The sequence below is a fragment of the Cynocephalus volans genome, chromosome 6 (assembly GCF_027409185.1).
Source record: "Cynocephalus volans isolate mCynVol1 chromosome 6, mCynVol1.pri, whole genome shotgun sequence".
In the NCBI taxonomy this organism is placed as follows: Eukaryota; Metazoa; Chordata; class Mammalia; order Dermoptera; family Cynocephalidae; genus Cynocephalus; species Cynocephalus volans.
The window spans coordinates 17870300-17892627 of NC_084465.1; the positions used below are offsets into that span (position 1 = coordinate 17870300).

At 43.8% G+C, this 22328-nt stretch overlaps 1 protein-coding gene across 3 annotated transcripts in view; it reads left to right on the top strand.

Moving 5' to 3' along the window:
- The first annotated feature begins 10817 nt into the window (after positions 1–10817).
- Positions 10818–22328, top strand: part of ZC3HAV1 (zinc finger CCCH-type containing, antiviral 1) — a 54717-nt gene continuing 43206 nt past the window's right edge. Inside the window, exon 1 of one of the 3 annotated variants that reach the window (XM_063099231.1) lies at positions 10818–11542. In XM_063099231.1, the coding sequence (XP_062955301.1) occupies positions 11235–11542 (308 nt within the window). In that variant the 5' untranslated portion in view covers positions 10818–11234. The remainder of the gene's footprint in view (positions 11543–22328) is intronic. The other 2 variants (XM_063099229.1, XM_063099230.1) reach the window with 2 other exon arrangements.

The window sequence follows — 22328 nt, forward strand, 5'->3', positions numbered from 1 at the left end:
GAGCAGGGACCCCTCTTGCTAGGGTCTAAAGCTAGTATTGGGATAATGCTGTAAACAATGCTGTTGAATTTGCTAAATCAATTGAAATGATCACTGATTTCCAGTAGTTTGGGGTGTTTCTTTAGATCTCTAGATCCAGGTAGAGGCTATTTGAACTGTATGCATAGTAATGAAGAGCAAAATATGGCATTGAGTGTATTTGAGAAATTATTGTTCCCAGCTACAGGTCTAAAAATCATCCAGGTGTTATGAAATACATAATAACCGTCACACAAAAGCTGGTTGCACAGATAAGAGGCAAAGTTGGAACTTGCAACTTTATTGCGGGTGCAATAGAACAGTACTTTCTGAGGGACTGTAAAAAACAATCCAAATTGTGAGGATGGTTGTACGATTATGTAAATTTACTGAAAATCATTGAATCATACACTTAACACAGGTGAATTTTGTGACATGTAAATTGTATCTCACTAAATCTGGTTTTGTTTGTTTGTTTTAAAGATAATCCAGCTCTGAGCTCCAAGGGATGTTCTGGAATCTCTGTTTCTCCAATTTAACCCTGATGCACAGTGATACTGACTCCAGGTCCTTAGAAACCACTGTGGAAATCATGCTCCTGTCATTCCCCAGGGCCATGAGTTGCTGGGGAAATGTGAAAATATTAAGAAGTTTAGGCATTTCTTGCTAGGTTGATTTTTTTTTTTTTTGTAGGAAAAAAATCTCATGAAAAGAACGTTCCAAATTTCTGCTACAGAACCTCAGTAACTCTATTCATTGACTATTTGATTGCTGTTAGTTTTTTTCATTCTTCTGTTCACTAGGATCACAAATGTTCTACCTTACCATCAAAAAAATGTTTTAAGGGCCGGCCCGTGGCTCACTCGGGAGAGTGTGGTGCTGATAACACCAAGGCCATGGGTTCGGATCCCATATAGGGATGGCCAGTTAGCTCACTGGGTGAGCGTGGTGCTGACAACACCAAGTCAAGGGTTAAGATCCCCTTACCAGTCATCTTTAAAAAAAAAAAAAAAAAAAGTTTTAAAAACGAATTTGATTCCACTCCGTCTCAGTGACCTATATGGACTCCTGCGGAGAGGATGACTGATTGCATGTTCTTTTTTTTTTTTTTTTTTTTTTTGTCTTTTTCGTGACCGGCACTCAGCCAGTGAGTGCACGGGCCATTCTTATATAGGTTCCGAACCCGTGGCAGGAGCGTCGCTGCGCTCCCAGCGCCACACTCTCCCGAGTGCGCCACAGGCTTGGCCCTCCTGATTGCATGTTCTAAGCAGGAGCAAGAATGACTCCCGGACTGAGCATTTGAAAGTATACTCCTTAAAGAAGTGTTTTCAATTATTTTTCAATAACTTTTTTTCTTATTATGAAAGTACTTCATATTCACTGTGGAAGTTGTGGAAGATTCTGACAGTTAAAATGAAGAAAATATAAATTATCTATAAATTTATAACCAGGAAACAACACCTATTAATATTTTGTTAAAAAGTAATTCAGCAAGTACTAAAGGGTAATATAGTCGTGGCTGAACTACCAATAAGTTCGCAGACCTAGAAACCAATAGGTGATAATTGTTGAAGCTAGGTGATAAGTACATGGGCATTCACTATACCATTTCTGTTTTGTACAGAAATTTTCCATAACCTAAATTTAAAAAGAGAGGGGCTGGCCATTGGCTCAGTTGGTTAGAGAGTGGCCTTGGAACGCCAAGATCAAGGGTTTGGATCCCATACCAGCCAGCCACCAAAAAGTAATAATAATAACAATAAAATAAAGAAGAGAAATCTATTTGAAAACTCCCAAATTCTTCTTTATGGCCAAATTTTTAACTGAAATTAGTTAAAGATAATAGAGTTGATATTTATTTCAATATAAAAGGTAACTTGCATTTATACCAGTTAAAACTAAGTGGTTTTGTCTATGTGAGGACACTATGAAAAACAATTTTCAGCTTCTGATTGCTAATATAACTGTCTGTTTGGTGGAAAGATAAGTGAGAAATCAGAAAGCAATATAAACATAAGAAGATGGAAATGGGAAAAATATCAGGTGTTCCAATCCAGTAAGCCCTGAGAGAGGAACACCCTGTGTCAACCAGCTACTGCCGTACAGGATCCTGGGATGGCCTGGTTCACTTCATTCCCTAGTGTGGAAAGCAGCTGCTAGCATGAACTGAAGGTGGCATAGGGTTGTGTGCTTTGGTACCAGCCAGACCTGGATTTGAATCCTGACTCTCCTGCTTCCAATGGGCGTTGACCTCTCTGTTTTACTTTTCTCCTCTATAAACGTAGGTAATAAAACTCACCTCACCGATTTGCTTAAGACTCACCTGAGATAATTTATAAATGAGAAGCAATATAACATAATAGGTAGGCATGCAGCCTCTAGAGATAAACTGCCTGGATTCAATTCTTTACTGTATGACTTGCTTTGGCTGTAGGACCTAGGCAAGTCACTTAACTTCTCTGGGCCTCAGTTTTCTCACCTGTTAAAAGAAAATGATAAAAAATAGTACCTACCTCCTAGGTCCATTGGTTGTGAAAGCTGTGGATTATATACATAAAGCATGTAGAATAGTGCTGGGCATGTTGTCAGTGCTATTATATTTGTTTGTCTTCATATTATTATTATTTTATCAAGATATAATGTACATACCATAAAATTCACCATTTTAAGGTGTACAATTTAGTGGTTTTTAGTATATTCACAAATTGTACAACTATCACCACTATCTGATTTGAGAACATTTTCATCACCCACAAAAATCCTGTGCCCATTAGCAGCCACTCCTCATTCCCTCTAAGCCTGAACCCTTCGCAACCATTAATCTATCTCCTTTCTTGTTTTTTTGTCTTATTCGTGACCGGCACTCAGCCAGTGAGTGTACCGGCAATTCCTATATAGGACCCGAACCGGTGGCGGGAGCGTCGCCGCACTCCCAGTGCTGCACTCTCCCGAGTGCGCCACGGGCTCGGCCCTCTATCTCCTTTCTTTATGGATTTGTCTATCCTGGATATTTTATGTAAATGGAATCATACAATGTGTGGCTCTTTATGTTTGGCCTCCTTCCCTTACCATAATGTTTTCAAGGTTCATTCATGTCATAGCATGTATCAGTACTTCATTCCTTTTTATGGCTACATAATATTCCATTGTATGGATATGCCACATTTTGTTTAAATCTTCGTATTATTTAAAGCACTTTAGACATAGTAAATGCTCAGGGCCTGCTAGTCTTGTCAGCATCCCACCCAGCGCACTGGGGTTCAGGGCATACCTCACTCCTATTCCATTCTGGGTGAACTAGTGCCCAAGCCATGAAAGGCCACCCAGATGCAGGCTGCTGCAGTTCCTCTCTTCATTGCCACACCCAGTCCTGCTCTGACTTTCCATATACTCGTCTCAGAGATCTCAAGTTCCGTTCTCTCTCTCCAGCTACACAGAACCTGGCAACCTATTGTAATTCCCTTTCATCTTCTCTCTTATCTTCTCGTCTTCTTTTCTCATTTAATCAGTTATTTCGGTTCTCCTCTGGACATGATTGCCTACTCAATATCCTCAAACAGTCCACATACTTAACGACTTAAAGCGGTCAACATTCTTCTTTCCCACAGTTTCTGCTGAGGGGCTTAGCTAGGTGGTTCTGGCTCCAAGTCTCTTGTGAAACTATCAGCTGAGGCTGCAGTCATGTAATGTCTTGACTGGGGCTGAAGGATTACCTTCCAAGTGGCTCAACCACATGGCGGGCAAGTTAGTACTGGCTGTTGTGGGAGGGCTTAGTCACTTGCCACATGGACCTTTCTGCAGGGCTGCTCGAGTGTCCACACAACATAACAGTTGGTTTTTCCAAAGTGGGAAATCCAAGAGAGAGCAAGGAGGAAGCCACAATGTTTTTTATGCCCTAGCCTTGGAAGTCACACTGTCATTTATATAATATCCTGTTGATGACAGAGACCAGTCCTGTTCAATAGGAAAAGGGGTCTACAGAAGGGTGCAAATATCTGGAGGCAAAACTCACTGGGGGCCACATCACTGAGTGGCTCCCACTCACTGGCTGCCACATCTGGCCATCATCACCAAGTTAATCCCACCTCTGAATTACTACATCCCCGTTTCCTCTGCGCTCAGACCAGTGTTAATGAAAGAAGGTTTGCAGCCTGAAGTTCTTCATTTTGATGCCATGAAAACAGAGTCTGTAAATTTGTACTCAAAGAGGGACGTGGCCCTTCTCCACTCTAAAGTGAACCCCTGCACCAATACCTGCAACTCCATCCCTTCCCAGTTCAGTTCTTCCCAGGGCACCTTGCTGTTATGCAGGTTCAATCTACAGAAAACCCCTATGCTGCTCCCCACTTTGGCCCTGCCCCATTTGTCTGACCATTTGACTAATGCCTCTCTTGACTCCCATATCTCCCATAGCACATCTGTTTGTCACGGACTTTGGATATTCCATCTGACTCAACCCTCTGATGTTTATGTAGTTTTAATTTCTATGATTTAGCATTGCTGACTCATCATACCCTGTGTGTGTTTTGCTTCCCTCTCTGATTGGTAGTTCATATAGCTTGATATCACACTAATGTGCTCTAGCAACTTCAGCTTTGCACTCAGATGAACCACATTCATCAAGGACATTAGGAACACACTGGCGAGAGTGACACCGACATTCCTAAGAAGTTCAATGATGCTTTCTCCAGTAGGACATAACTGAAGGAAGGATGGAAATTGCCTCACTGATAGCAGTGGGGCTGAAAGGACCCTGATGCAACAGACATCAGATGATGGCATTTAACAGCAGATGCCAGAGGTTTGTAATGACAAAGTCAGAGTGGAAGCGAAGGGGACTTGACCTGCAGAGAGTTATGGAGATTGCGAATATAACAGAGTTTCTCTAGGAGGAAAATAGCTATGTAGTCAACAAATTACTGCTTAATATGGATAAACTAAAAGAGCAGGAATTAATAAGCAGGACAATGAGGAGGACAGTTACCCGAGTGAAAAATAACAACTCCTTGCCCAGTTTCCATAACTGAACCAGGGGGACTCAGAACCCACTGAGTGAAGAGGTGGCCAAGTCCCCGGGGTGAAGAACCTGTAACACTACGGCAAGAATGTGCTGTAACAGCTCCTCCAATCTTTCCCTTAAAAATATCTACAAGATTTACTTGAACGATGGAACACTAGGGAAAGGGGAACACACAGACATTTTGGTGACTGTCGGGCTCAGGGTCAGAGGCCAACTGATACCCGGAAGCCTGAAGCATCCTTAGATCTCCCATGTTAGAGTGGGGACAATGGAATCCTGACTAAGGTTCAGCTTACGGGGGGGTTTCTGTGTCCATGGAGCCACCAGTTGTCACTCCGCTAACCCCCACATGTATGGTTGGGATTGCTATACTTGGTGGTGGGCTAACTTCACATTCATCCTGGTCCTGTAGGATGGGAGCTATTAAAGTAGGGAAAGCCATGTGGAAGTATCTGAAACTGTCTCCTGCCTCCTAAGCCAGTATAGTAACTACAAAATAGCATTGCATCCTAGGGTGGAGAAGACAGCACAAATTAGTGCCACCCTTAAATATATAAGGGATGAAAAAGTGTGGTCCCTATCATATCTCTGTTTAGCTTGCCAGTGTGGATCCTCCAGCAACTGGATGGATCCTAGAAAATGACTGCAGACTACTGCAAGGAAGTAGCAGCCCTGGTCATACCTGCTGTGCCAGATGTAGTGTCTTTGCCAGAGCAGATTTATGCAGCCTCACGTACATGGTTTGTGGTCATTGATTTGGTGGATGTATCCTTTTCTATCCTAATCAGGAAAGAGGATCAGAAATGGTTCACATTCACACGGAGTGGATAACAACAAGCATTTATATTTTGGCCACAGGGCCACGTTCACTCTTCAGTTGTCTGTCATAATATGGTCTGAAGATCATCAGAGCATGTGGACATCCCATATAACATCACATTAATCTATTGTATCAGTGATATTGTGCTACTCAGGCAGGATGAGAAAGAGGTGGATAGCGTGCTAGACGCCTTATTATGACACATGTGCTCCAGACAGTGGGAGATAAATCTTACAAAGATTTAGTGATCTGACTCTTTACTAAAGATTTTTTTTTTTTTTTTAAAGATGACCGGTAAGGGGATCTTAACCCTTGACTTGGTGTTGTTAGCACCACGCTCACCCAGTGAGCCAACCGGCCATCCCTGTATGGGATCCGAACCCGTGGCCTTGGTGTTATCAGCACCACACTCTCCCGAGTGAGCCATGGGCTGGCCCCTTTACTAAAGATTTTAAAGGTCCATCTGTCAGTAGTGTGCTGGGACATTCCATCCAAAGCCAAAGACAAATTGCTGCATCTCGCATTGCTTACTGTAAAGAAAGAAGCACAAAACCTGTTAGGAATCTTTGGGTTCTTGAGGAAACACATTCCATACCTAAGAATACCACTGCTGCACATATACTGGGTTACACGGAAGGCTGGTAGCTTTGAGTACAGCCTGAAGGAGGAAATGGCTCTGCATCAGATACAAGCATCCCTTCTGCTTGGACCATACAGTCTGGCACAAGCTATAGTGCTGGACGTGTCCGTGATGAAAAAACACGTAGCGTGGCATTTAAGGCAAGTCCCGATAGAAAAAGCACAATGCAAATTCCTGGGATTATGGAACATGGTCGTGCCAACTGCAGTGAAGAGTTATGCTCCCTTTGAAAAGCAGCTCCTAGCTTCTCCTGGACCCTGGCAGAGGTATCAAGTGACCATGGATTCAGAATTGGCCATCATGAGCTAGGTCCTATTGGATACATTGAGTCATAAAGTCAGGCAGGTCCAGTATCAAAGCCGTCATTGGATAAAACCTGTATATCTGCAACTGGGCACAAGCAGGACCAGAGGGTACAAGCAAGCTTCATGAGCAAGCAGCCCAGATCTCCATGTTACTCACTATAGTTGCACTAGCACCCTGGGCCCAGCTTCCACCTATGGCCATGTGAGGGGACCTCTATAGCCAGCTAAAGGAGGAGGGAAAGAAACCAAGCCTGGGTTATAGATGGGTCAGTTCAGTAGGTAAGTACAAGCTGAAAATGGATGGGAACCATATTATAATCTCATTCAGGGAAGACCTTGAAAAACTGTGGTGAAGGAAAATCTCCCCAACGAGAGGGACTGTGAGATGTGTACCTGGTTATACACTTTGTGTGGAAGGAAAATGGCCCAAGATTAGAACATGTGTAGATTCGTGGGCAGTGATGGAGGCCTGGCTGCGTGTGGAGTGGGGCAGTGAGTAGGAAAATCAGAGACAAGAATTTCTGGGGTAGAGGCATGTGGGTGGACGTATGGGACTGGGCACAAAGCGGAAAGTTGTTAAGACCCACTAGTGAGTATCTATCACAAAAGATTGCCAATTACACTAAATAATGCTGCCAGTTATGTTAGCCAGCCCTTGTCAGAGGCTTCCTTCCCCACTGCTGTATGATGGATGCCTGAACAAAGAGGCCATGGTAGCAGAGATGGAGGCCATGTGAGAACCTAACAACCTAAACTTTATTTACCAAAATTAATATAGCTACTGCCACTTCTGAATGTCCAATTTGCCAGCCACAAAGGTTTCCATTCCTTAAGGAGACCAATAGGCTACTTGATGACTTTATGGGCCGTTTTTGTCTTGGGAGGGTCAGTGGTTTGCGCTTATAGGAATAGAAACTTATTCTGGATATGGGGTTTCCTTTCCTGCCTGAGGGAAATAGTGCCTCAGTAGCACCATTCTCTGGGGGATTAAAGATTCCGCAGACATGGAATCCCATGTAACCATAGCATCTGACCAGGCAACTATCCTCATGGCACAGGTAGTGGGGGAAGTGAGCACACGAACATGGGATCCATTGGTTGTATCACACCCCTTATAACCCAGAAGATATTGGATAGATGAAGTATAGGAATGGCCAGTTAAATACGGAGGTGAGGCACAGCATGGAGGTGATACATTATAATGACCATATATCCTCCAGGACATCATTGTATATGCCTTGAATTAGACCACTTAGTATAGTGCTGTGTTTCCAACAGAAAGAGTATGTGGGGCTGGAAAGAATGAGTGGAAGCATGAGTAGCTCCACTTATCATCATTCCAATGATCCACTGGGCTTTCCTGTCCCCCCCAACTCTGGCCTCTTCAGAGTTGGAGGCCCTGGTCCCCCCAAAAGGCACAGTCTTTCCTGGAGACACAACAAAGATCCCATTGGAGTATAAGTGATGACTGCCACCAGGTTAGAGACTGGCGCTTATGATAAGAAACGAGAGCTAATAGTGAGAGACTAGCAGGTAAGAAAAGGAATGGCCAACCGAGGTCGCTGACCCTGGTCAGAAGAAGGAGGTAGGCTGCTGTTACACAACGGGGGCAAAGTGTGTGGAATACCGGTGACCTGTCTGGGTGTCTCTTGGTGCTCCTTTGCCCAACTGTGACTGTGAATAGACAAGATAAGAACAGCAACCGTGGCCTGAGAATGTGTCAGACCCCTTAGGAAGGAGGATTTGGGGTACCCAGCCAGGTACGCTACTGAGATCAGCAGAGGTGGTAGCTAAGGGCGAGAGGAAGTAGAATGGATAGTGATGGAGGGTATCATGAGGACCAGCTGTGACCTTGAGAACAATTGCAGTGACAAAGGCTATTAACTTCCCTCATCTAAGTTCCTTGTAGGAAGAGTGGGCCATCAGAGCCCTGATGGACCACTCTCAGGTCCCTGAATACGAATGGACAGATCCACGTGGTGCACAGCGTGCACTACAGCTGACACAGTGCATCGTTCAGGTCCCCCTTCAAGCTGGCTCACTGTCCAGCTTCGAGGAGTGTGTTTAGCTGATAAGCTTCTGGTTTTAGCTCCTTCAGTATTTGCCCCAGCGTGCCAGCTGAAGTCACACACTTCTCTGGTGGCCCGCACCAATGACTGAGAAAGGTAGTGGTAAGGGCCAAGCCTTTTCTGCCCAATGCTGGACTCCTGCTCTGGAGCTCCCCATCAGGCTGGAGAGACTTTGTCAGCCCACTGACCAATCATGCTTTCTTCCCTTGACTTTCTCTGGTGCACACCTGGGGAAATCTTCTGCATTTTTAACTCCATGTCAATAACTCATTCCTGGAGAACCTGACCTGTGACAGAACATATTTTTGTTTGTTTTTTACCAGCTGGCTGGTAAGGGGATTCGAACTCTTGACCTGGGTACTACCAGCGCCACACTCTCCCAAGTGAGCTAGCTGGCCAGCCCTAGCACATATTTTAAAACTTCCCCATGTTTGCTTTTTTTCTTTCCACAAATCGTTTTTCATGGCTTCAAAATTTTATATCTGTACTCCCAGCCACTCTAGACAAACTGGACTCTGTATTTTCTAATCTCCTGTACACCCATTGCAGCACCCAACCACTGATTCCCTTGTATTTTAATGTTTATCATGTCTTCCCACATACATGCACCTTGATTACAGGGACTGTTTCTTAAAATTCTGCGTGTTCAGCATGACTGACTAATGTAAGGGCCACATAGAAGAAAGTCGATAAACATGTGGAACTTAACTGATTTGATAATAAAAGGCCCCTGGGAACCTCAGACCACAGATAAGGCCAGCTAGATTAGAAGATAACTATAGAAGCTACAGCCAGAGGCAACAAGAAGTCAGATGATCCTCTGTGAGTCCCAAGTTTGGTTGGTTTTCATACCAAAGTACTCTGTTCCTGAGAGACACAGTTCATCTACCACGAAGAACCCCACCAAGCAGAATTCCATTAATCATTTTGAAGAATTTCTTAAGTTGGCAATTTGATTCTATTTTTTTTTTTAAAGATTTATTTCCTATCTAATCAATGATCCATTTATTTTATTTGGGGTGTTGGGAGGAAAACCTTTTTGTCTTCCAACTTGTGTTCTCTGTTTGGGGGCCTGCAAATTAACTCATAATGAACGGATTTATAGGAGAAAAGACAAGGTTTATTTACACGTGCATGCAGGACCTTCCAGGACTATGAAAACTCATGAAATAGTCCGAAGTGAAGGTTTATATTTTCCAACTTAACAAAAGGGAGGTTTTTAGGGCTTCAATGGGAGTGCATGGAAGGTTCCATTGGGGTTTTTGATGCTAATAGTAATAGGGCATCCGGGCAGCCGAATATGTAAGGAAACCCCTCCTAGGTGTGGGGGTGTTAACGGCACTGTATTTTCGGGAGGCTGGACTTTGGTCAGATAAGGGAAATCCGGATAAGTTTTCTTTCTGTGTCTTCTGTAGCTCGACTGTTTTCACTTAAAGATAATATTTATGCCGACTCGGGGGTCCGAGCGGGTCCCCACGGAGGGGGGAAAAGAATTCCTGTCCGAGTGTCTAGAGAGGAACCGACCTGAAGCCTCGGGATGTGCCTCAGCATGCCCGTCTGCAACTTGTCGCTCTCAGGGGCTTTCGCGGTGGTTCAGGGCACCGCTGCCCGCGATGACAGGCAGGCAGGAATGCGCCAAGAGGTGGTTTTTAAAAAAGCTGGTGAGAAGGCAAAAAAAAAAAAAAAGAGTGATCACCGCGGTTCACTGAGAAGGCTCGGTGGTGTGGAGAAAGTGCACGTCGGTCCTGGCCCGGGCGGACCGCGACCTGGGACCCGGGGACCAGATTAGGGGAAGCTCAGCGGCAACCGGGCGCTCACATTACTTCCGCAAGTACAGAGGATAACAACATGCAACTAGTGCAGTTGTTGCGAAAATTCTCGAACCGCGGAGGCAGAGCGCCCTGCTCGGAGGAAGCGCTCACGGGGCTCCGGCCTTTCCGGGAATGGGTGGGACTGGAGGCTCCTCGAGAGGGCCCCCAGGCGCGCGTCATTCGCCCCTCCCGCGGGCGTATAAAGGCTGCACCAGCGCCCGGACCTCAGTTTTAGTTCCTCTTCTCTCCGAGGAAGCCTCGCGGTGCCCAGCCGAGGAGCCGAGACCGAGAGGGGCCGCCGGCACAGGGAGGCCGCGCTCCTGCACTTTCCTTCCACTCGGCTGCCCTCGCGGCTGACTTGAAAGCGGACACAGGGACCCCGCCCGGGAGATTTGGCCTCTCGACCCGAGAGGGAAACCGAAACCGCTGGGCTCTGCTAACGGCGGCGGCAGGGAGCGCGCGCTCGCTCCACCAGGGCGCGCCCATCCGGAGCACCGCCCGCCCGCGCCGCGCCCGGACACTTTAAGTTTCGATTCTCCTCGGAGCGCGCCATGGCGGACCCGGAGGTGTGCTGCTTCATCACCAAGATCCTGTGCGCCCACAGGGGCCGCATGGCCTTGGACGCGCTGCTCGACAAGATCGCCCTCTCCAAGGACGAGCTCTGCGAGGTGCTGGAGGTGGCCGGGCCCGACCGCTTCGTGCTGTTGGAGACCGGCAGCACGACCGGGGTCACCCGGTCGGTGGTGGCCACCACTCGAGCCCGAGTCTGCCGTCGCAAGTACTGCCAGAAAACTTGCGGAAACCTCCACCTCTGCAAGCTCAACCTGCTGGGCCGGTGCAACTATTCGCAGTCGGAGCGGTGAGTGCACCAGGAGGGAGGGGCGGTCCCCGGCGGTCCCGGTCCGGGAGGGGACAGCCTTTTGCTCCAGCCGCTCACTGCTCTGCTCCCCTCGGACCGCCCCTGCTGGGCCCGGGCTTCTACCATTGCCGTCCCCTTCCCTCTAGCTCCGCCAGACCTGTCCTCGAACGTGGCTAAGGCGACACTGCCCGGCCGAGACTGGGCTCAACCTTCACCCCCCCCCCCCGCCCATTAGAATCCCAAGAATTAAGTACTTCTGGGCAAGCCAGGGCCTAGGGAACTTGGAGACAGGTTTGGGAACGAAGGGAAGTCCCGCCACTCTCTGGTGTCTCGAGTCTGTCCCTCTCTGCTGCCTTGGTCCTTAGACGTGTCGCGGTCTTCCCAGCACCGCAGCCGCGCTCTGCACCGGGTCCGTCCCCACGGCGGCGAGCTGCGGTCTCCGCTTGGCCGTCGGTTCCCAGCCGCCGGCATCCCCCCTGGTCACCACTTTAATGGCATCTGGCGCCAGTCCGCACCCCGTCACCGGAATGGTCTTCGCGGTTACCGAAGACGTCGTGGCCGCTCGCGGAGCTCCTTCCCCGTGGTGTCTCCGCGGTGGCCCGCACCGCTGACCACCCCTCTTGGGACACTCTCTTAATCGGTTTGAAATAGTGCGACCTCTCAGGCAGCTGCTTCGGGGTTTCCATTTGCTCTTCCCTCCCCCTCCTAAGTACAGGTGTACCCCAAGGTCTGGGTTTAAGCCTTTCGACTTAATTGTCTTCCAAGTCTCTAACCTAAGAGAGCTCAGTCCTTTGGGTTCAGCTGTCACATCTACCGAGATGGCTTCCGAACACGTGCACATCCGCTGCCCGGGCCTTGCCACCGACTCCAGGCTCCTCGTCCCCCGGCGGCTGTTCGGTGTCTCAGGAGCGCTGGACCCGAGCACCCAGGGTGTTCTGAGTGTTCAGCCGTCCCTGGGTGTCCTGCCCATGCCTGGCAGTCTCTTCATCTCCACCCCACCCCCAGCACGCAGGGTTTCTGACATTTCCCCCAGTTTCTGTTAAATCCCGTCACATGCACCAGACATTCGAGAATGCATGTATTGCTTTTTTAATTTTCTTCAGGGCTGCCTGGTTAGCTCAGTTGGTTAGAGCGCAGCCATATTACACAAATGTCACAGGTTCAGATCCCTCTTTCACTAGTCCAAGTAATTCAGATTCATGAGCCAGAATAGCTCCCATACTGAATTGTTACTTGTAATTCTCACAGCAAAAATCTCTGCAGCGGGGCCGCGGGCACCCACGCTCACCCAGCCCGGCCCATTTCCCCCAGTTGCTTAATGCGTCTCCTCCTCCAAGATCCTTTCATCCCCAGATCTTTCTCGTGACCAGTCCTTCCCTTCCCGTCCTGTCCCTTCTCCCCATCTCGCTTCTGGGTGAATGCCATGTTGAATTAATGAATGGCTCTCTCTGGCCATAGTCTTTCCCCCCATCTTCTCTTTACCTATGTGCTTGTGCTCAAGTTATTTTTCTCGACATTATTTTCTCAACTTTTCACACTTTGCCCGTCCTTGAAAACTCTGAAGTCACACCTGTGTGCAAAATGGCGGTCATCCAACCTGATCAGGCACTTATTAGCAAAAAGCGCTCGTCTTTCTCCCATCCCCAGTGTATGTGTAATGAAACATACAAAGGACGGGTGTTTTAGATGGATGAAGTAGATGAGATATCTTTTAAACTTATTTGTTTAGAGCAAAAACAAAATCCCTTTCAGCTCACTGCCAAATTTTTAAAAAGTACTTGAATGTGCTCCCTTATTTAAGTATTTATTTATTTAATATGTTGTGAGGCAACAATTTGAAAGTCTATTTCTCAGTTGCCCTAAGTTATGTGTATAGAGGGAGTCCTCTAAGTCACCTGAAGAAAAGAGTAAAGAGGAGACAGAACAGGACGGAGGATATAGTTAAGGGAAGAGACATTCTCGCACATTCCAGCACTTTCCTGAATAACAGGGTCGGGAGGCTTTGTTATCTTTTTTCTGTTATCTGTTCTAGTATGAAAAAATTCCTCACCAGCTCGTGATGATTTTTAGTTTTAAACACATATACTTCTCATCTTTTAATTTTTTACTATGGATATTTTCAACATACTCCAACTTAGAGAAAAGAGAGTGATGAACCCCATGTACCCATCATTTCACTTCAGCAATTTTCAAAATATGGCCAATCTCATTTCATTTATTCTCCCCTTTGCATCCCTGTTCCCAGCTCCAATGGGTTATCCTGAAGCAAATCCCAGCGATCATTTGCTTCAAAAGTACTTTAGTATCTCTAAAAGATAAAGACTGTTAACCACAGTACAGTGATGACATTTTTAGAAAAATTACAATATTAATATAATCTAATTGTAATCGATATTCAAATTTTCCTGATTGTCTAATAAATTCAAGTTGTATTTTCAGGAAAAAACCTGTGCGGGCACAATCCGTAACTGGTTCAATATGTTACATATTCAGTGGATTTAGAAACTTTCAATTTATTGCACACAATACAGTTTAGAAATTTTAGTAAATATTATTTACTAAATATTATTTAGTAATAATAATTTGTAAATATTATGGTATTTTTTTGCTTGGTTTGAACATCAAAACCATTTTAAACTCATAAATTGAGTTGTTAACCTGCACTTTTCTATATTTTAAGAGTATCTATAATATAAGTGTTATTAGGTCTTTGCAAGTTTAGATGGACCCTCTGGAGAATTTATGAAAGTTTTTTTTTGTTTGTTTTGTTTTTCTGTTTTAGTGGAGTGATGAAATCTTATTTTTTACATTTGTTGGTTTAGCCATATTTTAAATTTCCTTTTACATCACTTTCAAATGTGGGAATTACAAACTTTTAATCCATTAATGTATATAGTATTCAAAAAAGGACATCTGGGAGAATTCTTTTTTTTTTTCTCAGAGCCTAGAATACATGTTTTCCCCACATCCCCCCAAGTATTCTTTTTAAATATTCTCCTGGGCTGGCTGTTGATGTTTAGCTCACTTGGGAGAGTGTGGTGCTGATGACACCAAGGTGAAGGGTTCAGATCCCCGCACCATCCAGTCACCAAAAAAAAATTCTCCCCTTAGCAATTTATAAAACTTTTTGCCTTCCAAAACTTGACACTTGTGTCTAAGGACTTTCTTTGTGGAGTACTGGTTAATGGGGTCTGTTAACCTATTAATACCCATGTTGAGGTTACCATTCAGTTTAGTAAATTGTTCTGTTTACCTGGGGATGATTTGCATTTTTCTGGACTTATAAAATTTTCTCTGTAGTACTATTGTGTATAGATGGGATTTCTCCTATCTCTGTTGCGGTTCCTGTCCTTCCTTTTGCCGTGCCTTTAGATATACATTTTAGTCAACAACAGAGCTTGCTTTGGTGTTGGATAAGTGGTTTTTTTTTGTTTTTTTTTTTTGGTGCATCAGTTTGAATATTTCTATTTGTTTTGCTGAAATGTATGCACACACAATGGAGTTCTAATCCCAGTTCTGACACAAAGAGTACCTACAATTTATTGAACAAATAACTACATACCATGCACTAGGATAAGCACGTTAGAAATGATACCCAAGTTAGTCTTTACCACAGCCCCTGAGGTAGATATTGTAAGCTCTAGAAATGGACTCAAGTTCACGTAGCTGGTAGCTGGCAGAGTTGATGTTTGAATCCAGATCTGCATGACTTAACTATCTACTTCATTGTCTAGGTGCTGTATGAAGGGTATTATTTCATTAATTCAAGTTATTTATTTTTTTTTCAAGCATGATTTCTGTTTAACTGTTTAAAGCAGGCTGGCTGTCTGCAACTTGCTTTGTGGTTTCTGCCAGTGTGGGTATTTCCTTTGGGCCTTTTCCTGTTTGTACGCGTTTCCCTTTTGGTTAGTGTTAATTGAAACTTTGAGTGGAGAGCGGACTGGTTGACTATTTCATAAATAGAAAAAAAAAATACTGAAAAGCACAAAAAATAAAATCACAAGCATCTGAGTATATATATTCTGAATATATAACAAATTATTACATAATAGGATATAAAATATAATAGGCTGGTGACTCACCTCCCAGGATGAGTAAATGTTTACAATTTTCATTTTTGCTCCGTATCTTTTAAAATAAAATTTAAAAATCATAACAGGCCTAATATATATTTTTTTCTTCCCCAGTCTCGTTCCCCTTTCTTCCCAGAAACAACCTCAGTCATGATTTTGTTCTGTATGCTGCCCTTCCATGATTTCATAATTTCCTCTTGTGCAATTTGTATCTATATACAAAATATAGTATTGTTTTATGTGTTTTGTAAAGATCATCTTTTCAAAAAAATTGATTAATGGGGCCGGCCCGTGGCTCACTCGGTAGAGTGCGGTGCTGATAACACCAAGGCCCCGGGTTCGGTTCCCATATACGGATGGCCGGTTCGCTCACTGGCTGAGTGTGGTGCTGACAACACCAAGTCAAGGGTTAAGATCCCCTTACCGGTCATCTTTAAAAAAAAAAAAAAAAAAAAAAAAAAATTGATTAATTGATTATTTTTTGAATACCGAATCCTGGACCTTGTTGTTACCACACTCTAACCAACTGAGCTAATGGGCCAGCCCTGTTTATGTGTTTTAGAATTTTCACTCAATGTTATATTTTGGGTATCTATTCATGTTGGTACATAAGCATCTAGTTTACTCATTTTAACACTATCATGTGATATTTAAGTTTTATAAAAATATATGAAGAATACAATGAATATTTGTGTATCCACAAATCAGCTTAAAAAATAGAATATTACACAGTTAAACCTCTCCAAATTCTCTGCTTTGATGATCTCTCTCTTCGTAGAGATGGTAACTAGAGATAAATGCTGTTTTGTATTTCATGTTTATTTTTCCTGTACATATATTATTTTTCTACATATTTGTGTATTTTTAAGCAATCTTTAGGTTGTTTTGCCTGTTTTCAAATTTGTGAACCTGTAGATGATATCAATAATGAAGGTGCAAACACTTACTTTATTTGCTTTTGTTTGCTCAACATGATGTTTCTGAGACTCACCCCTAATATTCAGGGTTCCATTTCTGCACCACCTTGAGACCTGGGCAAGACAGACTCTGCCCTGGGCCCTGGGCCTTACACATCTTGGTTCTGGCCCTCCTCCAGTTGTATCCTTATCTACTTTTCCAGGAGTCCATGGGGCCAAGGAGTTATGCCCATCTGGAACCTGTGGCCTCCACCTCTGTTCTATACTGTGTTCTGGGGTTCTGGGCCCCTGGAATTCACAAGCCCACTTCCGAGATCTGTGTGGGCTTCTTCCCTGGGACTTCCTACATTTGGAAGGAATTTGCATGTGTGGTTGACTATCCACGTTTCCGGGTTCCACATCCACAGATTCAAACAATTGCTGATCGAAAATATGGGGGGTGGGGAGTGGATGATTGCATCTGTATTGAACATGTACAGACTTTTTTTTGGTCATTATTCCCTAAGTAATACAGTATAACAACTATTACCTAGCACTTACATTGTATTAGGTTATTGTAAATAATCTAGAGATGACTTAAAATATATAGGGGGATGTGTGTAGGTTATATGCAAATACTACGTCATTTTATATCAGGGACTTGAGCGTGGCAGGTTTTGGTGTTCGCAGGAGTCCTAGAACCAATTCCCCACTGATACCGAGAGAAGACTGTCCATTGCCTCTGTATGATGGCACTAGCAGTGTGGGACACAGACTGGGATGGGAAGAAACGTGGTGGGCTGAAGCTGGGAGCCAGGACTGTCTTCCTCCACTCTGATATATTCCTTCAAAGAACTCCAAGGAGTCCGAAAATTCTAAATTCAAACTTGGCCTTCCTGGTCATTTTGAAAGTATATTTGTTAGGATAGGAGGAAAAAACATTTTAACTGTTTCATAGCTTGATTTATTATTGTTAAATATTTAGACATTCGTACACGGGCTTCCATTTTTACTCTTGTTTAGTGCCCCACGAAATTTAGAGGGAGTACTCTGATTCATAGAAATGTATGGCTATCTTTTGCATGAATGTACCTTATTTACATGTCAATTTTCTTATTATTAAAATTGAGATTGTTTTAAATTTTTTGCTGTTCAACCATGCTGCCTTGAACGTTTTGGTGTATGTTTCTTTGTGTACATGTACAAGAGTTTCCCTAGGTATCTAGTAGTGTAATTCCCATGCATATCCTAACTTTTAAGAGATAATAGCAATTTGTTTTCCACAGTGTGTTTGCCAGGTTATCCTCCCACCAGAAGAATATGAGCATTTCCTTGCTTTTATATCCTTGCCAAGTGGTGTCATCAGTCTTTTAAAAATTGTGCCAATACAAGAAATGTGAAATTGTATCTCATTGTGGTTTTAATTCTTTATATATTCTGCATCTCTAGCCCTTTGGAAAGTCATGTTACTCATTTTTTTTTTTGTCTTTTTTGTGGCGGGCTGCACCGCGCTCAGCCAGTGAGCGCACAGGCCATCTCTATATAGGATCCGAACCCGCAACGGGAGCGCAGCCGCCGCACTCTCCCGAGTGCGCCACGGGGTCGGCCCCATGTTACTCATTTTTTAAGTTTGTCTTATGAGGTGTCTTAGAAGTTGCTTCTTATTTGCATTTTACTTTTTTAATCATTTTAGCACTCTATTCTTGTTTGTAATAGCTTTTATTTTGTTTTTATCATTCTTAAAATGGCTAAAAACGTTTTAAATTATACAATTCAGTGGAAATAAGTACATTCATGATGTTGTGCAATTATCACCACTATCGAATTCCAGAATATTTTCATCACTCCGAAAAAGAAACCCCACACCCCTCAGCAATCTCTCTTCATTCTCTCCCTTCCCCAGCCCCTGGCAACCTTTACTTTCTGTCTCTATGGATTTGCCTATTCTGGACATTTCCTAGAAATAGGATCATACAACATGTTGCCTTTCTGTGTCTGCTTCTTCCCCTAAGCATAATGTTTTCAAGATTTGCTTTTTACTTTTATGTGTTCCATGTTGTTTGTGTGGGTGTATTTACCCCAGAGGAGGAGTCTTCCTGGAAGTTCCTTCTGTTACCAGTTGTGCTCTGTCCGTGGAGTCACGTACGTAGTCAGGCTGGTGGCTGTAGAGATATGCTGTTTTCTTAAATCATGACACAATGGGGTGCATCCCATAAGAGTCACTTGGAAATTTTTATTCTCTTTTCAGATTTGTTTCATTTTTTGATTTTAATATGAAGAAATTTGACTTTCAACATCTGCAGTTTTCTGCAGAAATTAAGCTAAGAAACTTAATAACATGTGATACTTAACCATGATAAAATGTAAATAGTGATAAATAAGCATCCGATAAAATATTTTCTACTTTTTATGTAATGTAGAGACGGCAAAGTGAAACATTTGAAATTACCGTAGGTTTGTTTTCCTTCCCTAAAATGGTTCCTAATTGTATGGAGTACTACTCCTGACCATATTTACTTACAAAACGGGTTATCTGTGATCTTTACCTACCGGCTACTTTGGAATAGATGAGGCCCCAGGATGGGGTGGAAAAGGAGTAAAAGATTCCAAGAGGACTTAGGATTTCAGGTCCAGTCAGAATAAAACCAAATTGAAGCAGGAAGCTGGACTCATGTTGGGAGGAGAGTAGAGACCCATTTTGTGATCTTTCAATTTTTTCCCATGCAGAGAAGAGCTTAGTTTCAGATCAATTCATGGCATCAGGTTAAGAGAGGTCATCTAGGGAACTAATTTCCAAAATTTTGATCCTTCACCCCTGTCTGTAGAGAACATTTTGAGCATGTACTCCTAATATGTGTACATTTATCTAAAAATTGTGATGTAGGGCCGAGCCTGTGGCGCACTCGGTAGAGTGCGGCGCTGGGAGCGCCGCGACGCTCCCGCCGCGGGTTCGGATCCTATATAGGAATGACCGGTGCACTCACTGGCTGAGTGCCTGTCACGAAAAACCAACAACAACAACAACAAAAAAAAATAAATTAGAAATATTTTTAAAAAAATAAAATAAAATAAAATAAAAAAATAATAAAAATTGTGATGTACAACTCCTGTTTTAGTCCGTTATGTGTTGCTATAACAGAAACACCTGAGACTGGGTAATTTATAAAGGAAAGAGGTTTGTTTGGCTTAGGATTCTGGGACAGCTGCATCTGGCGTGGGCCTCAGGCTGCTTCTATTCATGGTGGAAAGCGGCAGGCAGCCAGCAGGTACAAGCAGATCACATGGTGAGAGGAAGAAAGAGAGAGAGAAGGTGCCAGGGTTTTTTTAAGCAAGGAGCTCTCACAGGAACTAACAGAGTGAGAACTCACTCACGACCCCTCCTCCCCCAGGGAGAGCATTAATCCATTCATGAGGGATCCGCCCCCATGACTCAGTCAGTTTCCAACACAGCCACATTGGAGATCAAATTTCCACATGAGTTTTGGAGGGGACAACGCATCCAAACTCCAACAACTCTTAATTTGTATATTAAATCTTTACTAATTTTTTACCTTAAAAAAATTTTAAGTTAACTTTATTGAGGTATGATTCACATACAATAAAATATGCTTATTTAAAGTGTACAGTTTAAAGAGTTTTGACAAATGGATACACCCATGTAACCATTACCACTGTCAAGATATACCAATTTTTATCAGCCCTAAAAGTTCTCTTGTGTCTTCTTGGTTAAACAGTTAATTCCCCTACTCTATCAGCCCTTTCAGCCTAGGCAATAATTTTCTACTTTTTTAGATAAAAAAATTTAATACATAAATATGTTGCAGATCTATTAGGAGGCTTGTGTGACCTACTTTCTCTAATCATCAAGGTTTTGGCAGTTCCACCACCACCTCCTCCCTTTGACTCTCTTCACTTCCTACACTTTTTCTCAGTCCGGATATGGACTTAGGACAGTGTTTCCCAACTTTGCTGCACATTGGAATCACTTGGGGAATCTAAAAAAATATCGATGTCCAGCTCCTGCACTAGACATTCTGATTTAATTAGGGTATGAATTGGGCATTGGGATTTTAAAAAGTTCCTGAGTGATTTTAATGGCCAACAAAGTTTGTGAAGCATTGCCTTAGGAGCTAGAGAAATAAATCAAGATTGGGGAGATTGTACACAGAGAGATGATTTTTTGGTGGCACCAGCACTGTGTGTTCCACTCTTGGTATGCAAGGGTAAAATGTGCACAGATGCTTGGCCCCCCCACTTGCCCCTGCCAAGTGGACCTGGTCCCCTCATGTTGCCCTCTGCTGCCCAGAGTCTGGCAGGCTTCTCCGTGCCTTTCTCTCCGCAGGCTGAGGCCTGCAGCCACCTTCAGCCTCCAGCTCACCATGTTGCAGCTGACCCCTGGGGTTCTCTTCCTGGTGCCTAGTGTGTTCCGGGTAATCCAGCTGTGGTTAATGCAAGCCCATTTTTCAACTCTACCCTTTCTGTCTGCCCCCCCCCTCCGCCATCCTTTGTTCCCTGCTCCTGTGCTCTCCACTGGTCTACTCTGTTTTCTTTCCCATCTTAGTAGGGGGTCCAGATACAGTGACACATCCCTACCCTCTGATAACATGGCATTTTAATCTTGAGCATCAGAAGAACAAACATACAGAGAATAGGATTCTTGTGGCTTTAAAATAGTATTTCATTCAGGTTGTTTCTGATTTACGACATTTATTCTTTAGACCAGTGTTCTGTAGATTTTATCTTTCATACATCCTAGTTCCTTTTTTACTTGGCTTATGTTGCTGGTGAGCTATTTCCTGTTTTCTATACAAATCAACTACCTCTTTGTTCTTATCAACCCCATGAGTTGTTGGGGAGCAGAGGAGGTGAGGGGCAGAAGGGAAGGGATATTTTGATACAAATTACTGGCAAAAAAAACTCTCAGGTTATTATCTTCTTTCTCTTTGGCCTGGCTGTTGAGCTGAGATCTGGCTCTGTTTAGTGACTTGCAAGCACTCAGTTCAGACCTAAACTAGAATCAAATCTGACTAGCCCAACTTGAGATTCTCAGCCCTCAGGGCACAGTAGAATCTCCTAGGGTCCCACCTCAGTCAAATAAAACCAATCCCTGAGGGTGTGGCCCAGGTTTAGGTATTTTTAAACACTGCCCAGTGGATTGTTGTGTAGCCAGGGATAAGAACCACTGTGCAGGATAGCTGTTTAGACCGCACCCTTGGTGGGAAAGAACACTTACTGCCTGGGTTAAAATAACATTTTATTGTTCTATGACTGGAAGAGAAAAGGGAAAAGGTCATTTGTTTTTAGGCTTTTGGCTTGAGATTCCTGAAAGAAAGACACTTCTGCCTCTTTCAAGGCCATTTTTGCTCTTTTTTAAAAAAGTTATCATCTCCTATTTCAACTTGAGCTGTTTGTTGAAAGTTTATCTGCTCCAAATGTAGGCAGCATTCTGCAAACACTTGTTTTGTCCTGGGCAATTCATAATGGTTTGTAGGCAAGCTCTTTTTTGTACTGGGAAGCGGGGAGTTACAGTGGCTTCTAAACAACCTGCAAGACTCATTGTCCTTTGTAGGGGAGATAGCCTTGAGCCTCGATACTCCAAGTGTGCTTCTAGGACCAGTATTGTCAACATTCCTTGGGAGCTTGTTAGAAATGCACATTCTTGAGGCCCCCTGAATCTACTGATCCAGAAACTCTGGGGCTGGGGCCCAGTACTCATGTTCTAACAAATCCTCTAGCTGGTTCTGATGCATGCTAAAAGTTTGAGAATCACCCAGTAGGTCTGGGATCGGGCCCAAGAATTTGCATTTCTGACAACCT